Source organism: Habropoda laboriosa, unplaced genomic scaffold, assembly GCF_001263275.1.
Source record: "Habropoda laboriosa isolate 0110345459 unplaced genomic scaffold, ASM126327v1 scaffold126, whole genome shotgun sequence".
Lineage (NCBI taxonomy): Eukaryota > Metazoa > Arthropoda > Insecta > Hymenoptera > Apidae > Habropoda > Habropoda laboriosa.
In genome coordinates this window covers 68302-87161 of record NW_017100288.1, presented here as the reverse complement: position 1 = coordinate 87161, position 18860 = coordinate 68302, and the positions used below count along the sequence as shown (strand labels likewise).

Here is an 18860-nt window from a genome sequence, read left to right as displayed (position 1 = left end):
GCGAAAAAATGATCTGAATGAATTACCATTCGTAATCCACTGTAGAATCTCCAAATTTGAAAAAATTCGCGGTGTCGTCGTTACGCGTTAACTATTGCAAACTTAAAAAATCTATCGAAGCCATCCTACTTTGTATATTAATTGACTTCTCCTATTTCTCTCACAAATCTACCTCTTACGAGGACAACCCTGGAAAATCAAACAGCGTGAACACCCTATACATTTCTACTGATTATACCATTTTAACTTTGTCGAAGAAATGTAATTTAAATCACACGACATTAGATCATCCGAAAAATAACTTCGATCAATATTTCACAGACATAAGTGCCTTCTCATTCCACAAATTTTTCCTACTGTTCTTGGTAGGAATTTCCTTAGATTTTCATTAACCCTTTCATTCCTATTGGCGTGTTGAAAATTTGAAAATACTGGCGTTTTGAAAATTCACTTCAACCTTAATTCAACCAACCGAATTTTAAAACGAAACGGCCAAAATGACGAAAATTTACCATCACTCACCCAACCCACGTTACGCATTAAACTCATCCGCGGCGAAAGGGTTGAAATATTTCTCGCTCTCACCACGAACTTAATACCTGCCGCACAAATGTACGTAACAAGTGTCCCGATACTTACGAACAGCAGTATAGTACATTCCCACAACTCGTAAGTCAACGACCACGTGTAACATCGACAGTTTTCAGCAAAATTCATTCATCTTTCGGCTGGCCCTGGCGAAACTTCCAATTTACAGGATTAATCGTTACACTTGAGCAACAATTAATTCCGCGTCGAGTATTGTGTGTCCGGGGCCATGACGTAAACGGATGCACCGCGCGTAAAGTAAGGAGCATAACGCCGGATTAACGCGGCTAATGGAACGCTGGCACAGGGCGCTTTCCCACCGTCGTAATTGCCTGAATTGGTTGGACTCGATAATCGTTACGTCAGATGATTCTCGACGATCAACTTCCCTGTTGAACATTCTACCATTCGCAAAATTTCACTCTCACGTGAATTGGGAGAGAATCTCCGGCTCGTCGCTTGTGAACTTTCTCGAAGTTTTTAGTCGAAAATTGTCGTTACCGGAGTTCACTGTTGTTAATCAAATGAGAGAGGAAGAAAGGTTTTCTGGGATGGACTTGCAAATCTTAGACAATGCCAGAGTATTAAGCGGAAAATATTGTAATTGAAAGTAGGGAAACTCGAAACTCTGGAGGTTAAAATTGAGACACTATGTTTTTAATTGAAAGTAGAAAATTAGATTTGAAACAAATTTTAATATTCTAAATAACAGTAATTTTGCAAAGTTGTCTTACAAATTTGTCACGTATTCTGAAAAAAAATGTTTAAATATCATTATTTTTAAAAATTGAAAGTAAAAATTATATTTGGAGTAGATTTTAATATTCTAAATAACAGCAATTTTTGCAGAATTATCTGAGAAATTTTTCAGTACAAATCGAAAAGAATTGGGACAAGTAAGCACAGCAATATGCAAAAGCGAGTAAAGCCTATGGTTGCAGAAGCATTTAATTCGACATCGTTTCCTTTCACTTGTTACTTCGTTCCGTGTTCAGTTGCATATTAATGTCGTGCCTTCGGGTGATCGTTGGAAATGTATACATACCTAATATATCGTAGCTTGATTGCTAGTCTTATCGAAAGTAACGCGAACGCCATTTACACCGTGAAATTCAACGTTAAAATAAATCTCGATGCAATATTTTTCCAGCCTCCACAATCTGATGCATTCGTACTATTTCAACACTAAACAAACATATTTCTCCCCCTTTTCATTCATATTCAAACGACACACATTCTTTCTCATTCTCACATACTGACAACTTTTTCTAATTTTCAATTATTTTGACCAATGTCTCGGCGTTTCGAATATACACTGGGTGGCAAAATTATTCGAGTAAGAAATCGACGGTTTTACGTTGTAATCATTAATTATCGGATGAAAAGCTAGTTACGCTGAGTTCTTATTAGTTTTTGCGATGCGGTGATGTTTACTTTCGTCTGAAACATATTTCGCTTTGAGTAGTGATAGCGAGAAAATCAAGATGTCAAAATCAGCTGAGACACCTTGCATATGAATGATCAAATTATTAGAGCCAGCTGTAAAAATTGACGGTTTTACATTATAACGATTAATTTTCAGATGAAAGCCTGGCTGCACCGAATTCTTATTATTTTTTTTATGAAGCGCTGATGTTTACAAATCGCAAATATACACCTGGCAACACTTTAGGCAATATTGTCTGTCACATGGACGTTATTTTTCACGAGTACTGCAAATCGCCACTTGAGAACCACGTGCTACAGTTTCCATAGTTTACAGATCTTGGGCGTTTGAATTTTTCACAGTAAATTACTTAAAATGCATCGAGGCTGCAATTGCAGCAAAAGATACTTTATTGTTACCTCTTAACTATACAAGCTAAGTTTAGCTGTTTCGTGTATCTCCAGTGAGAAATCGCGAATTAAAAATGATCTAGCGTGGAGGCCTCGATATTACGATTTCATTTCTACAGAAAAAACGTATCGTGGCTCCAACAATTTAACCACCCGGTGTATTTTCCTTCGGACACACATCGCACACTCCTCTCCGAGGTCTCAGGAAATTTTCCATCGAAGCTGAATCGCCAGCAGAGAAAGTCTTTATTATCCATAAGAACGAAGGCGCGAATAATGCTATAGATCATCGATCCACGCCCGACTGAAAAACCTGGTAGACCTTGCCGCCATTCCGAGGAGATTGAGCGATTATCCTTCGGCGCCTACGACATTCTACGCGATTAAAAATAGTGAGAATCGCGACCGACATACCGTAACGATAATTAAACACAGCCGTTGGCCAATCGTCGATAATTTCTTTTCAGACAACAACCAAAACCTATTTACTCAAGATTGGATCCGAGTCGTGACGGATTTCATTAACGATACCTCGAATCTCGTGCAGGCACGAGATTCACATGGCTCTGTCTCGGTCGTCCGTGAAAATATGGAGCAAAGATGGACAGAGAACATTCGCATCGTTCATTTTCTAAGAGAGAAGTGTAACGGAATTTAACCTTAACAGCTCCGATCGAGTTTCGCACGATTAATCATCGCCACCTCTCACGCGTTCAATTTCCCCTGTCAATATGCGTAGCTCTCGTTCCGTTGAAATACAGAGAGAGATAGAGAGAGAGAGAAGAACGGGTTAAGTGGCGCGAAGTCAGAAAAGTAAATTAAGATACCAGTTGCGTATTACGGTGTGGGTAAAATTAAGGTCACCGGTCCGAATACGGCCGTCGACTGTTTTCATCAATGGAGCTATCGCAATTTCGATTTTGAACGCGTTAATCTGTTGTTTATGTGTGTCAAGGTACAATTTGCACGTCGAAATGGGGTTACTTTTTGTAAGGGGAATTGCTCGTCAGATGTGAAAAATGGGTGTTGTTTTTTTTTTTTTATTGGGGACGATTTTTACCGAAAGAGGAATCAACTTTAAACGTTTCTGAAACATTAAATAATTGAAAATTAATTTGAAACTTTGAAATTAATTTAAAAACATAATTTTTTTAGTTTAGGCCTTCCAATCCTTGACAGAGATAGAGACAGAGGCCAGCAGACAATTAGATTTCGCAATTAGCGAATAATTCAAATCAGACATATTTAAAAAATACTTAAATTACAATATTATCAAAACTTCACACTAACACAAGAACTAAAGTACTAAACACAAATTTACCCCCACAATCCGCACTAAGCAAAAGTTCCATTTTCCTCAAGCATGCACCCAAGTTCACCGTCCCCGATAAGTAACAATAAAACAACCAGACATCACTCACACACACAAATCTCGATAAATATTCCCTAATCTAAGGAATGATCTAATTCTCGACAGTGGTTCGTAGCCGTTCGCGTAATTAATTCTCACATCCGGACTGTCCAGTTTGTCACAATTCCACCTCCTCTCTTCATTTTTTCTTCTCTCAATGAAGTACCGAAGAGATTCCCGTCTGCTACCTTTTACAAGAGTCGTCGTTATCTCGGTCATCGACCGCATCTATGAGCCTCTTTTTTTATCTCTCTCTCTCTCTCTCAACCGTAAGTATATTCACGTGCATCCACGAACGAGAAAAGGTTGAGCGTACAGAACGACGTGGACGTGCTGTAATCCATTCCGTGTGTGTCATCCTCGTGACAGACTGCGAATCGCGGGGCTACCCTCGGCGGTGCTGCAGCAAGTCGCGTGACAATCGTTTTTAATCTTAAGCCTGGCGTGGAAATGCTCGAGAGACACCGTGAATCGGTTGCAAATCCACTTTGCTACACGGTGATTCGCGGATTAACTTGACACGCCTAACGCGGCGAATTCTCTCGTTGAAAAACGTTTTCCAACGCGACCCAACCATCGGCACACAGACTGAAGCTACTTTTTCGACGTGCCGGTTCGCAATTATGCAATCGTTGCAACGTGGGGATTTTTGCCGAACGTGCATCCAGTTACCATCAGACGGTAAAATATCATTTACACGTAATAGGAAGTGGGTAGAGAAATGGTTAATGAAGCAACGACAGTTACACCGACTCCGGATAAGATTAATGCGACTGGCAATCGCAGAACTGTTCTTCGAGATTTAACGAAACTTCACGTGGAGATTTGGCGTTGAGAGAAATCGACGGTAGATATTGTTTTGGTAAAGATCCACGAGGTAATTTTGTATTTGTAATATCGTTGTTTGAAACTGTGCTTAAGTTGTAAGGGGGAAACAACGTTGTTAGCGAGCCACGTGGAAACTAATGATAGTTTTCAGTGTAATACGTTCGCTGACAGAAACAGAATCACCGGCATCTGCTTTCTGTAATGGACGCTATCGATTTAAAGAGAAAGTTGAAAGCGAGCGCAGAAAGATTTGTCGTATCAATCAAACGTAATATATATAAACAAATGAAAATGGTATCACGTAACAGTGCTAAGTGATTTATAATACTCTTCGATTTAACCAACAGCTTAAAGCTGCTTTACACTATACAGGGTGAGTCATGTAAAACAGGTAACTTGTTAATAAGTATCTTCTCTAGTTACGGTGCTAAGAGAAAATTTGTATACTTTTATTTTTACTTTTAAAATTAATTTAAATGGCGTCAAAGAGTGAATAATTGCAAAAACATTAACCAACAAAATGGCACTTTCCTATTCCTGCACAATTTCTATGCATTTTAACACAAGTCACCTATTAATAATTATTTTCTCTAATTACAGTGGTATGAGAAAATTTGTATGCTTTTATTTTCATTTAAAAACATTTAATTCAAACGGTGTAAAAAAATGGCACTTTTCGATTCCTGCACAATTCCTATGCATTTTATCACAAGTCACCTATTCATAATTATTTTCTCTAGCTACAGTAGTACGAGAAAATTTGTATACTTTTATTTTTATTTAGAAAATCTAATTGAAATGGTGTAAAAAAATGGCACTTTTCTATTCCAGCACAATTCCTATGCATTTTATCACAAGTCACCTATTAATAATCATCTTCTCTAGCTACAATGGTGTACAAAAAATTTGTACACACAATTTAAATAATTTCAAAGGGTGAATAAAATCTCAGAAAAATTGCATTTCATCTATTGTACCTAATCTCAGTCACCCTAATTTCTCACAAGTGTAGGAGGTGGTCTAATGAACTTTACTCAAATCTGGATGTCGTGCAAAGTAGTTTATTTCGGACTCTTCGACGTCCGTCTATTACCGAAGCTAAGAACCGACTCTCGTCGAATGACAAAGATATCGCTGGACCGAACCGATGGGTACTTGGGTCTGGTGCTTGTCCCTCGCCAAGAGGCGCAGGACAAGCCATAAACCGTCCCAAAATGCCCACACAAGCCAAAGCATCACGAGATCATCACTACACCTCGAATCCTTGTATTCAGAGCACGTAAAGGACCTCCAAGAACCAACTCCACCGAAGCTTTCCAACACGATCCAAAAAATTCAAGCTCTCGATGCGTATCAGAACACTATCTAACGCTAGAAAAAACAAAAGCCAAGCTGAAGATTTTCATATTCCATCCGCATAGTCGAAGCCTCTTAATGGACCTCCAGGAGATCCTGACGCTCTGGCATTTCGGCGAAATTCGAAAATCCCGGTTGCCGGTATTCACGGCACGTAGATATCGGTCGGTTGTTTGGTGTCGCGGTCGAGAAACGGGTTCTTCGAATCGTTCGAGATTCTTATTTTCCCCTGTTCCTCCCTCTGCGTCGTTTCCACGGAAGAAACGGGCCCGGCTTCACCGCTCGCTCGCTCGCTCGCTCTCGACCCGGCTGACCTCGTCTAGGCTTCCCTTATTGCGTGGAAACGACTTCAGAGACGAGCTCTGACCGATCTACACGGATCGTTCAGAAACTGGCCTGGTACGTGACGTGGTCACAACCAGCACACACCTCGACACAACGTATGAATATAATATTGTGAGAGACGCGTGACATCCCAGCCACCAAGATACCATTCTCCAGCAGCGAGAGGAGCTACCATAGGAACGGATAGCAAGGCTATGAGAACAGACACACACACGCGTTAGATTACTTTCCTCCACTGGCTTCAGGCTTCAAGGTTAACAACGGCCGGGCAACAGATCTTGATAGCATTAACATACATAGCCGATCGCGGCCGCCTTTAATTTTCTGCTCTCGAGCATGGAAAAGCGCGCCGAGAACGCAACGGCCGTGTAATTTAAGTGGATCGTTTGTTCGCGGTGGCCTCCTGATGCTGTTGCTGCTGCTATTGCTACGTTTGTCTCTACGTTCCCTGATCGTTACACGAAATTTCCTTTCGTTGGGCTTTTCGCGAGGTTCGCGCGGTGGAACAGAGTTGAGTGTGCATGGAGAAATGGAATCAGCGGTATGAGGAATTGATCAATTTTTTGGGGTGATTTGGTTTCTTGAGAATTGAGGGATCTATGGTATTTGTAAGAGAGACTTAGTCTAACTTTTTTTATTTTAATTGTGTGAGTGGATTGGTGTGTACTGCAGCAATGCTGGACTTACGATTTTTGTATCGATTAAGAATTATGGAATTGTGTTGATTAAGTTGCATCGTTGAAAGTAGAATTAAAAGTAATCTACACGTTTTATATTAAATAAAGGAAACACTGAGATTGTCAAAATTATTAAAAAAAAACCTTATCAACTTAAAAGTGTCTTTTAGTACGTATGTCCTGTTGTCTTTTAACTTCAACAAAAGTCAAATTTGCTCCTTTACGTTTCTCAAAATTTGAAATACCCTACTCGAAACTTTTCCACCAAAAAAACACCAAAAATTCTATATTTAAAATTCTTTTTTCGTTCAACTACGATTCGCAGCAACCTGAGTATACAAGGTGCAAAAATTGCAAAAAGAAGAGAAGAGAAAGGGAAGCAGGCCAATGTCGGAGTACCAGGTAGAAATTTTCGTAGGTGAAAGGATGTTTGGCTCGCGATCGAAGAAGCCGTACCGCTGATGGGAACAAGGTGAGGGCAACAGGTGTGGACACATTCCGGAATACACAAGGGGTTGAACCAGGTGCGAGCCTCGGCTTAGAAGCCGCGAAGAATTCGACCCTGTGGGGTCAATCGCTGCGAGGTCCGAAATTGCTGCGGAGGCCGCACTTTATCAAGATCCGCTGCGTATCCATCCAGAGGAGGGTTAAGGAACACCGAACCTCGTCCTCCTCTTCCTTTTGCCTCGCCTCCGCTCAATTAAATACTACTTCAGGGAGATCATTTCATAAATCACATCCTGTCCCGAGCACGCGCACAAGCGCAGCCGAGCGCGTGCACTCTTTTTCGCGCGTGTAGTCGTGCGGACAGTGATTGCCGGGCCACGAAAACAGGGCCCTTCGCTTCCTTCCTGAATGTTAGAAACGTGAAATAGAAGGGAAATTTTACGGGCGAGCTCGAGCCTTGAAATTATAGGGAGCCTTCCTCGGCGTTGCTACTATTTTAATACGGTTAGACGGATTCTAATGATTACGCGGGCGAAGAGTAACTTGCAGCAGTTTTGCAAACTCGAGTGAATTTCTTCTTTTAACACTTCATCGACCGGGTGCGATTTTGTTTCATTTAATTTCGGTAGTAATATTTACTATATTTTTTATATTGAGAAAAGTTTAACTTAAAACTGAAATTGCAGCCACAAAAATCGAGGTACCCTCGTGCAGCAGATTATTCCTGAAATTGACTAAAATGTGTAATTTTATTATCTCTGATCGCAGTGAAAACCGGTCAAATGTAATAACAACATTTAACAGCGACTAACTATACACCAGTCCGCCACTATCGGCCATCGCCGAGTAAGCTCGCGATACGGAATATTTCACGTTAAGGATTCGATTAATTATCCTGGGACCACGAAGCCGTTCCGGCCAAGTGTCTGTCCCCAGCGTGCCTGGCCACCGATTCAACGTAACTATTTAATAACATAGTAGCTCGTACCAGCACCACCTGGCGGTCAGGCATGCCACATCAAAGTCTTTATTAGACCCAATTGAACATTATTGCTTCTCGGGCCGCGTAACAGAGATTGGCGTAGGAGAAAGGGGGGGAAAGGGTCGCGACAGCGAAGAAAGAACGGAAGGAAGAGAGGAGGAAAATCCCATTCCTTTTCTCTTGCCAGGCTCATCTACGGAATCTTCTTCCTAGCGTAGTTACGCGAGCACAGGTATACAGAAAACAGGTGAAGAAAGGTACGCTCCTAGGTATATACCGGGTGTCCCAGTTCTTTCCAATCAAAATTTATCGAACTTCGTCAGTACGTTCTACAGGTATAAGTAAGAGAAAAATGTTATATGCAATGTAGCTTTTGCCAGGGTCATTCTTATCTTATATCTTAGTAACCGTAAGCTCGTTTTCCATTTCCTTCGTATTTTTGTTATAACTTTTTAACGAAGCTACAAACGACCGATGTCTATATGACGTTTTCTTTTTAACTATACCCATATAAGATACTGACGAAGTTTGACAAAGTTCGATAGGAAGAAATTGTGACACCCGGTATATGTCGTTTAATACCAGAACCGAATGAGCTGCGCGTATATACATACGTACACGTCGATGCATATACGCGGCGTTAACTATGCAGCTGAGGAAAGGTTACAGGGTCTACAGGCAGAGGCGGATTAACAGCGTTAAAGGGAATTATTGGGTAGCGGCGCGATTAACCCCTCGCCGATATTTATTAGCCGGCTAAAGCTCGATTATTCCTATCCAACTACAAGTTTGCCTCGTCCGTGTTAACCAGATACCGTTCAATTAAGGATGCGCGCTGGCATTAGCGTCGCGTACCTTTTTATCCTCTCTTTTCCGCGCCTCCTTGCCCGTATCCTACGGAGGAAATATCGCGGCGGTTCGGTTGCAATATACTCCCGCTTCTGCGATTACGGAGGACGCGAGGTCGTAGGCGATATTGCCTCTGCCAGGAACGAATTTTCAAGAATGAAGGTGTCGACGTGGTCCGTGGAAGGAAGCGAACAAAGGTAGAGAGGCGGCTCGTCGTCTCGAGGAAATTCACGGTGAATCGACACGTCCGGTACGCAAAAGATACAAAAATGAAGATGTCCATGAGAGACGGCCTGGGCGGAGATACGATTTCGTCCAGGCCGACAAAGCTCCTCTCGCTCCTGACGAAGGAAACAAAAAGGTAAGACCGTGTACGTGTACGTGTACACTTACAGCCACCGGCGTCGAGCCGATATAATTCAATATAATGTAGGGCCCAGCGACATTATCTGCTCTCGTGCAGTCAGCTCGACTCGGGCCCCGATTAATCTCGACTCGATCTCAACAAAGCGCGGATTTATGTTCTCCTCGCCGCCCGGCCTTAAGTCCCCCGCCTGGAACCAGTTTTTGGTGAGCTCGTTTCTTTTCCGCAATATCCCCTTTCCTTTTTCTTTTTTCCTTTTCACCGTTCATCTTCTTTTCTCTCTCTCTCTCGCTCCCATCTCTTTTCTCCGTCGAAAAATCCTCCTTTTCGCTACCCCTGCTTATGGCTGCTCCCTTCACGAAACTTGCTCCACCATGTGTGCTCCTCAAGGAGACCCTCCATGGACCGGTGATCCTTGAGCTTGGGGATTCTTGTTACTATGCCAAATTAAGTTTGCAAGTTGCTGCGGATGTTCTGTCACGGTCTGCGTGCTGCATTCTATTCTTGATTTAATTATGAGTCCAGGTGCTTGGTCCTCGGTATTGTACATCGTTGACGATATTCTGGTTCAGTTAATCGAACGAGCGAACGAGATAAAGAATTTATGCAAGCTGTCTTCGCGATCTGACGTTGTTAAATAATTATCTTGTATCATAGTTCGTTACCGCTCCCTTCGTCTTTCGTACTTTTGCTATAACTTCTTAAAGAAGCTTCAAACGACTTATGTTCATATAACAATTTCTTCTTACCTATGCCTATAGAACATACTGACGAAGTTTGACAAAGTTCGATCGGAAAAAACTGGGACACCCGGTATGTAGAGTGAAGTACTAAACCTGACAGACATTTCTATTCAAGATAACTTCGATTTTTCTTCGTACCGAGTCGCGTAATACACGAATTCCCGCGACAGCCGCGTAAAATCCTCATTTTCACTTTCTGCAACTCGCCTTCTTCGTGAAAGGTTCTCGAAACGCTTGACTCCGCGAGTCGGAGGACCGTTCGAAAAAGGCGCACGCCTTCAGGCGAGACAGTGGTGATTTTTGAATCTACGCAACGTCGAATTACGAGGAAATCCGTAATGGGCCGTGGGATCGACTCGATGAATCCTCGTTGTTCGACCGTCGTTATGCGCTCCACGTTCGAGCGTCCGTGCTCAATCGGTAATTGCAGCAAAGACGAACGACACTACCGCGGTTCTCCGAGCCCTCATCACCACGCTCGCTCGTCCGCGGCGATATTTCGAGGGGTCGACGCGACCTGCTTGACCATTCCCTTTTTCTTTCAGTTCCTCGTCGAGTTCCGCGTCGGAAGAGAGGGGACGACTACATCTGCCTCGTTGTAACTCGTTTTCTACTCCAACTTTTCGATTATTTCAGCTGAGACGTTTCAATTCGAATGGAAATTGTCCATCGATTTGTCAACATCTTCGCAGTCGTTGACGTAGTGTTACGTCTTTCTGTACCAGGTTTCTATAGTAGACTATGGCGTACACGAGTATTAGGACACTCGTTATGCTCGTGTAGAAAGTTTTATACGATTTCAATTACGTTTCCTCGCTTCTTCTCTTTTTATCTCTCCCTATGCTCCAATTATTTTTCTAAATTTTCAAACTTCTTTTCAAAATTTTCAAGAAACTCTTAAATGAAATTTTTGCAAAGACGATAGGTGAAAATATCGTCTAAGTTATCTCAATGAAGAGGAGCGAAAACTTGGAGTTTCTAAAGAGAGAAATTTCCAGAGTGGTCAATTGTTCAATTATCCTCACCTAACGCAGAATATCAACGATCTCACGTTACAATTTGCCCCTGAACAATCAAACCCACGATAATTTAAAAACAAGACCGACTACCTGAATTTCGCGACACAAAATCGAATCCACCGGCATAAACATGCCGTTGACCATGCCACACGTACGTCACACAAATTTACAGCTTTAAAGGTCCGGTCAATTTCTCGATCGCGTAACCCGAAAATCTGCCTCTCGCACCGTAGTATCCTCGCCGGAGCTAAGGCTACCCGGTGAGATAACGATCTCGCGAATCGGTGATAAAAATTTATGTTAAGTACGGAGTCGTAACGATACGAATCTCTCCGGCTGAACGACGAAGCAAGAGGGGAAACGACGATGCACGAAGAAGAAGAGGAAGAAAAGAGATAACCGGCGCGAAATTGAGTCGCGTCTTCGTTTTATCGAAAACGCCGAAACCGGCGTGAGACCGCAATTTACGTTCAAAGAAGATATGTAAAATAGAGGGGAGGGACCCGTTAACGATGTCGTTCGACTTACTTGTAAGATCCGTGAATGTTCTTGCAGGAGCCGTGTCTGCACGGGTTCCTGTCGCATTCGTCGATGTCGTCCGCGCAATTCGGCCCCGTAAAGCCGGGTGCACACGTGCACTTGTAGCTGTCTTCCAACGACAGACACTCGGCCCCGTTTCGACAAGGCGACGAGGCGCAGTGGTCTTGTCGTTCGCAGTGCTCGCCTGGAACAGAAGAGAGAAAAAAGAACGAGTGGTATACAGCGAGGCTCTTACACTTTAACGGTGAAAACGGTGGACCGTATCGTCCGGGGATCTCGGACGAGGCTCTATAAATCGAATCGCGAGAAAATCGTGCCGACGTCCGCCGAGCACTTTGTTCTCCGTTCTCCGTCGCGGAGAGAGAGGAAAGAATGTTGAGAATTGGTTTGTGGTCCGGTTGCATTTGAACTTGGCTACGTGCAACTTTTCGTTTCCGATCTTTCACGAGCAATTGTTATTGTAAATAAATTGTACAGAATTATTGCTATTTAATTTTCGTATTTATCTGGACTTTGTAAGTTTTATTTCAGCTGCTAATCATGGATACTATTGTGCCGCATTTATTATTTATCTACTTTAATTTAGATCAGCATATTTGCAAGAAATTTTCATAGATGCAAAAGAAGAGAAATTTTTTAAATAGAATTCAAATAAAAATTGTATTGTTATTGCTGATATATCTATAATAATGATTGATTCTCACCTCTCTCGTTAAAATGAGAAAGTGCAATTAACAGTAATCTTACTTCTCATAAGAGGAGAATTACGGAATTATAAAGAGTTAAGGTAAAAATTTTTTTGAAGCATATTAATGCATATGATGTCATTGGGAAAATTTCACACAAGAATTTTTATATTCGTAGGGCATTTTTGTTCTCTTTTTTAAATGCGTAACTGTCCCCAAGATTTTGTAATTTTAATATACTTGTAAATTTTGGTATCGATTCTTAATGTAAATTACCTTCAATTTAACAAAGAGGACAGACGTGCAGTTATATGTATAAACCTGTTCTAACTATACCCGACGCTATTGCGTCTCGAATGAATGATTCGTCCACGTAGAAATTCTATCTTCGAGTTGTTCAATGAAGTAGATAAACGAAGGCACGGCAGCTGTTACTGAAGAGGTTGCAAGACGATTGCTAGGGGAGCGGAAGGAAAGCAGAAGGATAAGGGGTGTATTCCGTTTGTCAATGTGGGGCATGGCAGCCCCGTGTCTAGACGCAAGGCATTTGGTGCTAGGAATTCAAATGAGAGTTCATAAATACGAAACTTAAAAAAAGTTTTTTAAACAGAGCTCGATGAAAAGAAGAGCATAAAATGAAAAATTTGTATCAAGGAATCAAGCATAAATAAATTAATTATAGGTTCCTCCGGAATAGTATTTTTTTTTTTTAAATAAATCCCTTATCAAAAATTGCATAAATTGTAACATTTCTTGCAAGCACTATATAATCTTTGATGCATATATTTTTAAGGAAATAGTTTCTTTGTCTGTCCAAAAATTGCATAAATTGTAACATTTCCTGCGAGTATATTTTTTAATTCTCACATGATACGCTAACGATTATATTTAATTAATAGCACAAACAGGGGACTAAATTAATTGCGGTTAACTGCTGCACAGGAGATCGATGTGGGACAGTCAACAGGTATCCTCTAATTTTTACGAATCTCATCGATAGAGATCACGGCGAAGACAAGGATGGATTGGCTCGACGTTTCATGCTAGTTTGTGTCCGTCCGCGAGGGGAGATATCGTTTAAGATGGCGGTGATGGTGACCAAGTCCTGCTGTCTACCTAAAGTCCTATCCCTCCCTCTTCCGAGGTCACTGATTAGTGGAACTAATTACCAGAGTCGCTGTTCGCTCTCCTGGATCTAAGATGTCTCTGCTCCTCCATCTGCACAGTGCACCCGCTAGAGAAACCAGTGGTTCTTGGATTTCACCTTGCTGACGATTAAAATGACGTATTCGCGGAAGAGGAAATCGAGGGAGGTTTGAGGATGCTCAAATTATTTTCATTCCTCCTTTCACAATTCTAGGTTAAACTTTTGTACACGAAATGCACTGTCGAGTGACTATGCAAAACTAATTTTAATTTTTATTCCATTTCTTTTAATTTTAGCTCAAATTTTTGTGCTAATGACGAAGTCATTATTTACTTTACTTTATGACGAAGTAAACACTGCACTGAAATAATTTTTATGACGAAGTAAACACTGCACTGAAATAATTAAAAAAAGAAAAAAATCGTGGCCTACATATTAAATATACAACATTGTCCAAATCTAAAATATTAGCTTTAAAAATCTGTCCCCAAATATTTAAATTTACAGCTTCAAGAATCTGTCCCCAGATATTTAACATCAATTTCACTAATTACCACGCTCAAAGAATTCGACAAAAATTCGACGACAGCTCTATTCAATTTTTACAAAAACGTGAAAAAAGACGCTCTCGAGAGATCAAAAGCAGGTAATCTATAGACACAAGCATGAGAACCACTGGACCAAAGGTACCGCCGCAGCGAAATGCCGCATTGCTCTCCGCCAATTATCCGGCTGGCACAAACTTCTCTCTTCCTCCGTCCATTTCGCTCTCCCTTCCTTCGTCTTATTCCTCTGAATTCCCGCTACCCTTGGATTTATTTGTCAAGGGGGCACGTGCCCCCGCGTAAAAAATACCCGTTTAGCTCTCCCGCTCGGAACTTCCGCGATCCGAACAAATTCGCGGGGCGAATCCTTGTCTTCCTCCCGCCGCGTAACAGCTTCAGTCTGAGTCACGACGACTTCGCCTTTGAGCTCATCGATTACCGCGATTATCTCTCTAATTGATCGATTTATAGCGAACGTTCCTGTGATTCAACGCCGCCGTCTCTACAATCACCACCGCGCTCGTTTTATTTTTAACGCTCCTCAATGATACGAAATCACGCGAACGTTTTTCCCCAACCTATCTCTCGAACGCGATTCACACACCGCGTTCTCTATGCTATTTTCACTGATGCGAGTGGAACAATGCGAATACCACACGATTACCACACTACACTTTTATCATTTCATCTCTATCGTCTAACCTTGCCGCCACCTCAGCCCACGTGAATCGATAGGACTCTCGTTGCTCCGGTGACTAAAGCACCGGTTTATTCATGGACAGATTTAATATCACGCGCATAAACTCACGTCTGCCCCCCTTTTTTTTCTTCTCTCCCTCTTAATTACCAGCTCCATCAGGTTACACGGTGTGAACTGTGCGATTAACACGTCGACTGCCATGCGAGATTTACGTGTTTTGCTCTGAGCGGGGCAGAAGAAAATTTGTATTATTCTAAACGTAGTATTGGATTATGCTTTGTTAATTTTTTTTTTTTAATTCAAAGTTATTTCAATTCAAAGTCTCGTTTTAATTATTCTAAACATTTGAAGTCACTGATGACCACCGTGACCCCATCGAGGAAACAATATGGTGACCAACGTGGCAGTCAACGAGTTAAATATTTCTAAATGTAGCGTGTCTATGTATACACCAGAGTTGAACGACGTTCTTGCATGCAATGTCCGGAAAAAGTGAGCTTTTTCTTTTCTCTCCTTGTTTTTTGTCGCATCCACCACGAGGTTACCAGCGACGTTGAACCGTCTGTGTTGCTTCGCTATACAGTAAATTCTCTACAAGAGTCAGTAAGTTTGGATTCTACAAGTGACAGTATAGATGGTACTACGCCTAGGTCTGCGTCATTCTCGCTCGCAGTAAGTCAAGCGTGTAACGCTACAGCAGTCGGTTTCCTTCACGAGATTACACGGCTTGACAAATCATAATAGAAAAATACAATTTCTTTAATTTTATTTTTTTTCATCTGGAATTTTCTTTAACATGGTGAGATTTTTTCACTGTCGCGCCAGATTTACAGGTTGCTGTCAGGCGGCCACAAGAAAATACATTTTAAGCATAGGATTATAGTATTATGCTTTATAATTTTTTTTTTTCAATTGAAAATAATGTTTAGCTAGTTATGACGTTCAAAATTTTTAGTTAACAACATTTATTTTATTTTAATTATTCTAAACATATGAAGCACTCCAGTCACTGATGACCACCATGGCCATATCGAGGAAGCAATCTAACGCTAAAACTTATTGAGTGATTAATTTAATTTCATAATATATCGCTTTAGCGAGCCACCGTTTGGTTGCCAATTGTTAATCTCATAGAGTCGGCCTACCTCCACGTAAAAAAAAAAATGTAGGGTCGATTCCACAAGTGTCAGTAAAATGTAGTAACAGCTCGATTTATTTCAGTTTAATTCGAAATTCATTGTTGAAAAATAAATATTTCCTGAAAATCTTCATCTTCCATACAAGATTCAAGATTTTCCCTAATTAAGAGTAATTTCAAAAGATTATCTGTATAAGCTATTATTTCAATACGCGATGCACTGACTCTAGTATTTACTAAAATTCAAAAATTCTCGTATAAATTCCGAAAATAGATTATTAATTACGGTAAACTACTGAGACGGTTTAATTAAGGGTGGGCATGGTGCTGCTTTAGTTTGAAATGATTTATAAACACATAATTAACAGAGGAAAAACCGTGAAACGGCAAAACGTCTACATTCTAATTGTTATAACATGTAAACAGAACTTTAAATTTAGTGTAAACAGAAAAAATATATAATACAATTTATTTCACGGTATTGCAACAAATAAACGTTGAATCAATATTTAATTCGTATAAAAACAATTATTTAACGTAATAATTTTACCTTCACTATGGCTATTTTAAATTTACGACCAAGGGTCAACCTGATTTCTAATCCTTACGAACTTTAAATTCAGTCTAAACTGAGAAAATATATAATACAATTTATTTCACGGTATTGCAACAAATAAACGTTGAATCAATATTTAATTCGTATAAAAACAATTATTTAACGTAATAATTTTACCTTCACTATGGCTATTTTTAATCTACGACCACAGGTCAACCTGATTTCTAATCCTTACGAACTTTAAATTCAGTCTAAACTGAGAAAATATATAATACAATTTATTTCATGGTATTGCAACAAACAAACGTTGAATAGATTCTTAATTCGTATAGAAACATTTATTTAAAATAATAATTTCACCTTCACTATGGCTATTTTAAATTTACGACCAAGGGTCAACCTGATTTTTAATCCTCCGAACTTGATTTCACAACGAGAAAGTAATAAGATCGTTGAAACGTACTTATTTGTCAAAGAAACTTGCAAAAATGTATAAATAATAATATGTAATGTTTTAACAAATTTTTGGAAGTATAAATTAATAATAAAATTGTGAAAATTAATAAATTATACGTTATTATAACATTAATAGAATTATGACTAAACCGAAGTTCGAAGTCGGGTATTTAAAGTCTGATATTACGTGCCTAGCGAGTGCCGGTAATTGTTAAAATTTGTTTAATAATTAGTAATAGAAATTCTAATTGATTCTAATGTATACAAGTGTTACAAGAAGGCTGAGTGTGTACAGGGTGGACCTAGGCTACCTAGTAGCCCCCGACCACTCTATTCACATCTCAGAACCTTCAGGTCAAAATTCGCCGCGAAGTGTCTATGGCCCAGTATAAAGGGTGAATGATTTCGCGGGACATCAGCGGGTCCTTATATACCCTCGGTACCCTCTCCCCAAAGTCATTAGCAAAATCGTCGGTTAGGTCAGGCGGGAATCGACTATTTTTCGCGGGAAACCGATTACTTTTCGCGGGAAATTTCTGTTCTTCTATTATGATGTTGTAACACGGTATAATTATTAATTTTCACAATTTTATTATTAATTTATTACTTGCAACAATCTATTATAACGCTACATAGAATCATTTATACGTTTCTATAACTTTCTTCAATGGATAACTACGTTTCAATGTCCTCGTTACTTACTGGTGGTTTAATTAATTTGCTAAGGATTAAAAATCAGGTTGACCTGTGGTCGTAGATTAAAAATAACCATAGTACAGCTAAATTTATCGTGTTAAATAATTCCTTTTACACGAATCAAAAATGTATTCAACGTTTGTTTGTTATAATATCGTGAAATGAATTATTTGTGCAGTTCTGTGCATTTTCTGTGCAGTTCAACCTAATTTACTTAAATTTACGTTGCGAGACAGTAAACTTACTGACTCTTGTAGAGAATTTACTGTACTTTGTCCAGTTTGGTGGAGAATATCGTTTAAATGCAATGGAAGTTCACCTGTGTTTTTCTGAATTTCAAAAATTCAGGCAGAATTGTAATTTATCAATTTTCACAATTTTGTTATAAATTTATACTTCCGACAATTTGTTATAACATTGCATATAACAATTTATACATTCTCACTATACAAACTCTATTTCTTCGAGAGAGAAAAATCATTTCGATAAGTACTAGTTGTACTTTGTCCAGTTTGGTGGAGAAAACGTATAATATAATTTATTTCATGGTATTGTAACAAGCAAACGTTGAATACATTTTTCATTCGTGTAAGAAGAATTATTTAACACGATAAATTTAGCTGTACTATGGTTATTTTTAATCTACGACCACAGGTCAACCTGATTTTTAATCCCTACGAAATTAATTTAACCACGAGTAAGTAACGAGAACGCTAAAACCTATGTTTCCATTGAAGAATATTGTAAAAACGTATAAATTGTTATATGCAATGTTATAACAAATTGTCGGAAGTATAAATTTATAACAAAATTGTAAAAATTGATAAATTATACCGTGTTACGATAACGAGAATCTCCCGCGAAAATTTCCCGCGAAAATTTCCCGCCTGACCTAACCGACGATTTTGCTAATGACTTTGGGGAGAGGGTACCGCAGGTATATAAGGACCC

General features: G+C 39.9%; 1 protein-coding gene across 1 annotated transcript in view; it reads right to left on the bottom strand.

The window, feature by feature from the left end:
- Nucleotides 1-18860, bottom strand: part of LOC108573708 (neurogenic locus Notch protein-like) — a gene marked incomplete at its 5' end in the record, with an annotated part of 181946 nt that overhangs the window by 97512 nt on the left and 65574 nt on the right. The window contains one exon of the mRNA XM_017936181.1: nt 11974-12169. Within this exon, the coding sequence (XP_017791670.1) occupies nt 11974-12169 (196 nt within the window). The remainder of the gene's footprint in view (nt 1-11973; nt 12170-18860) is intronic.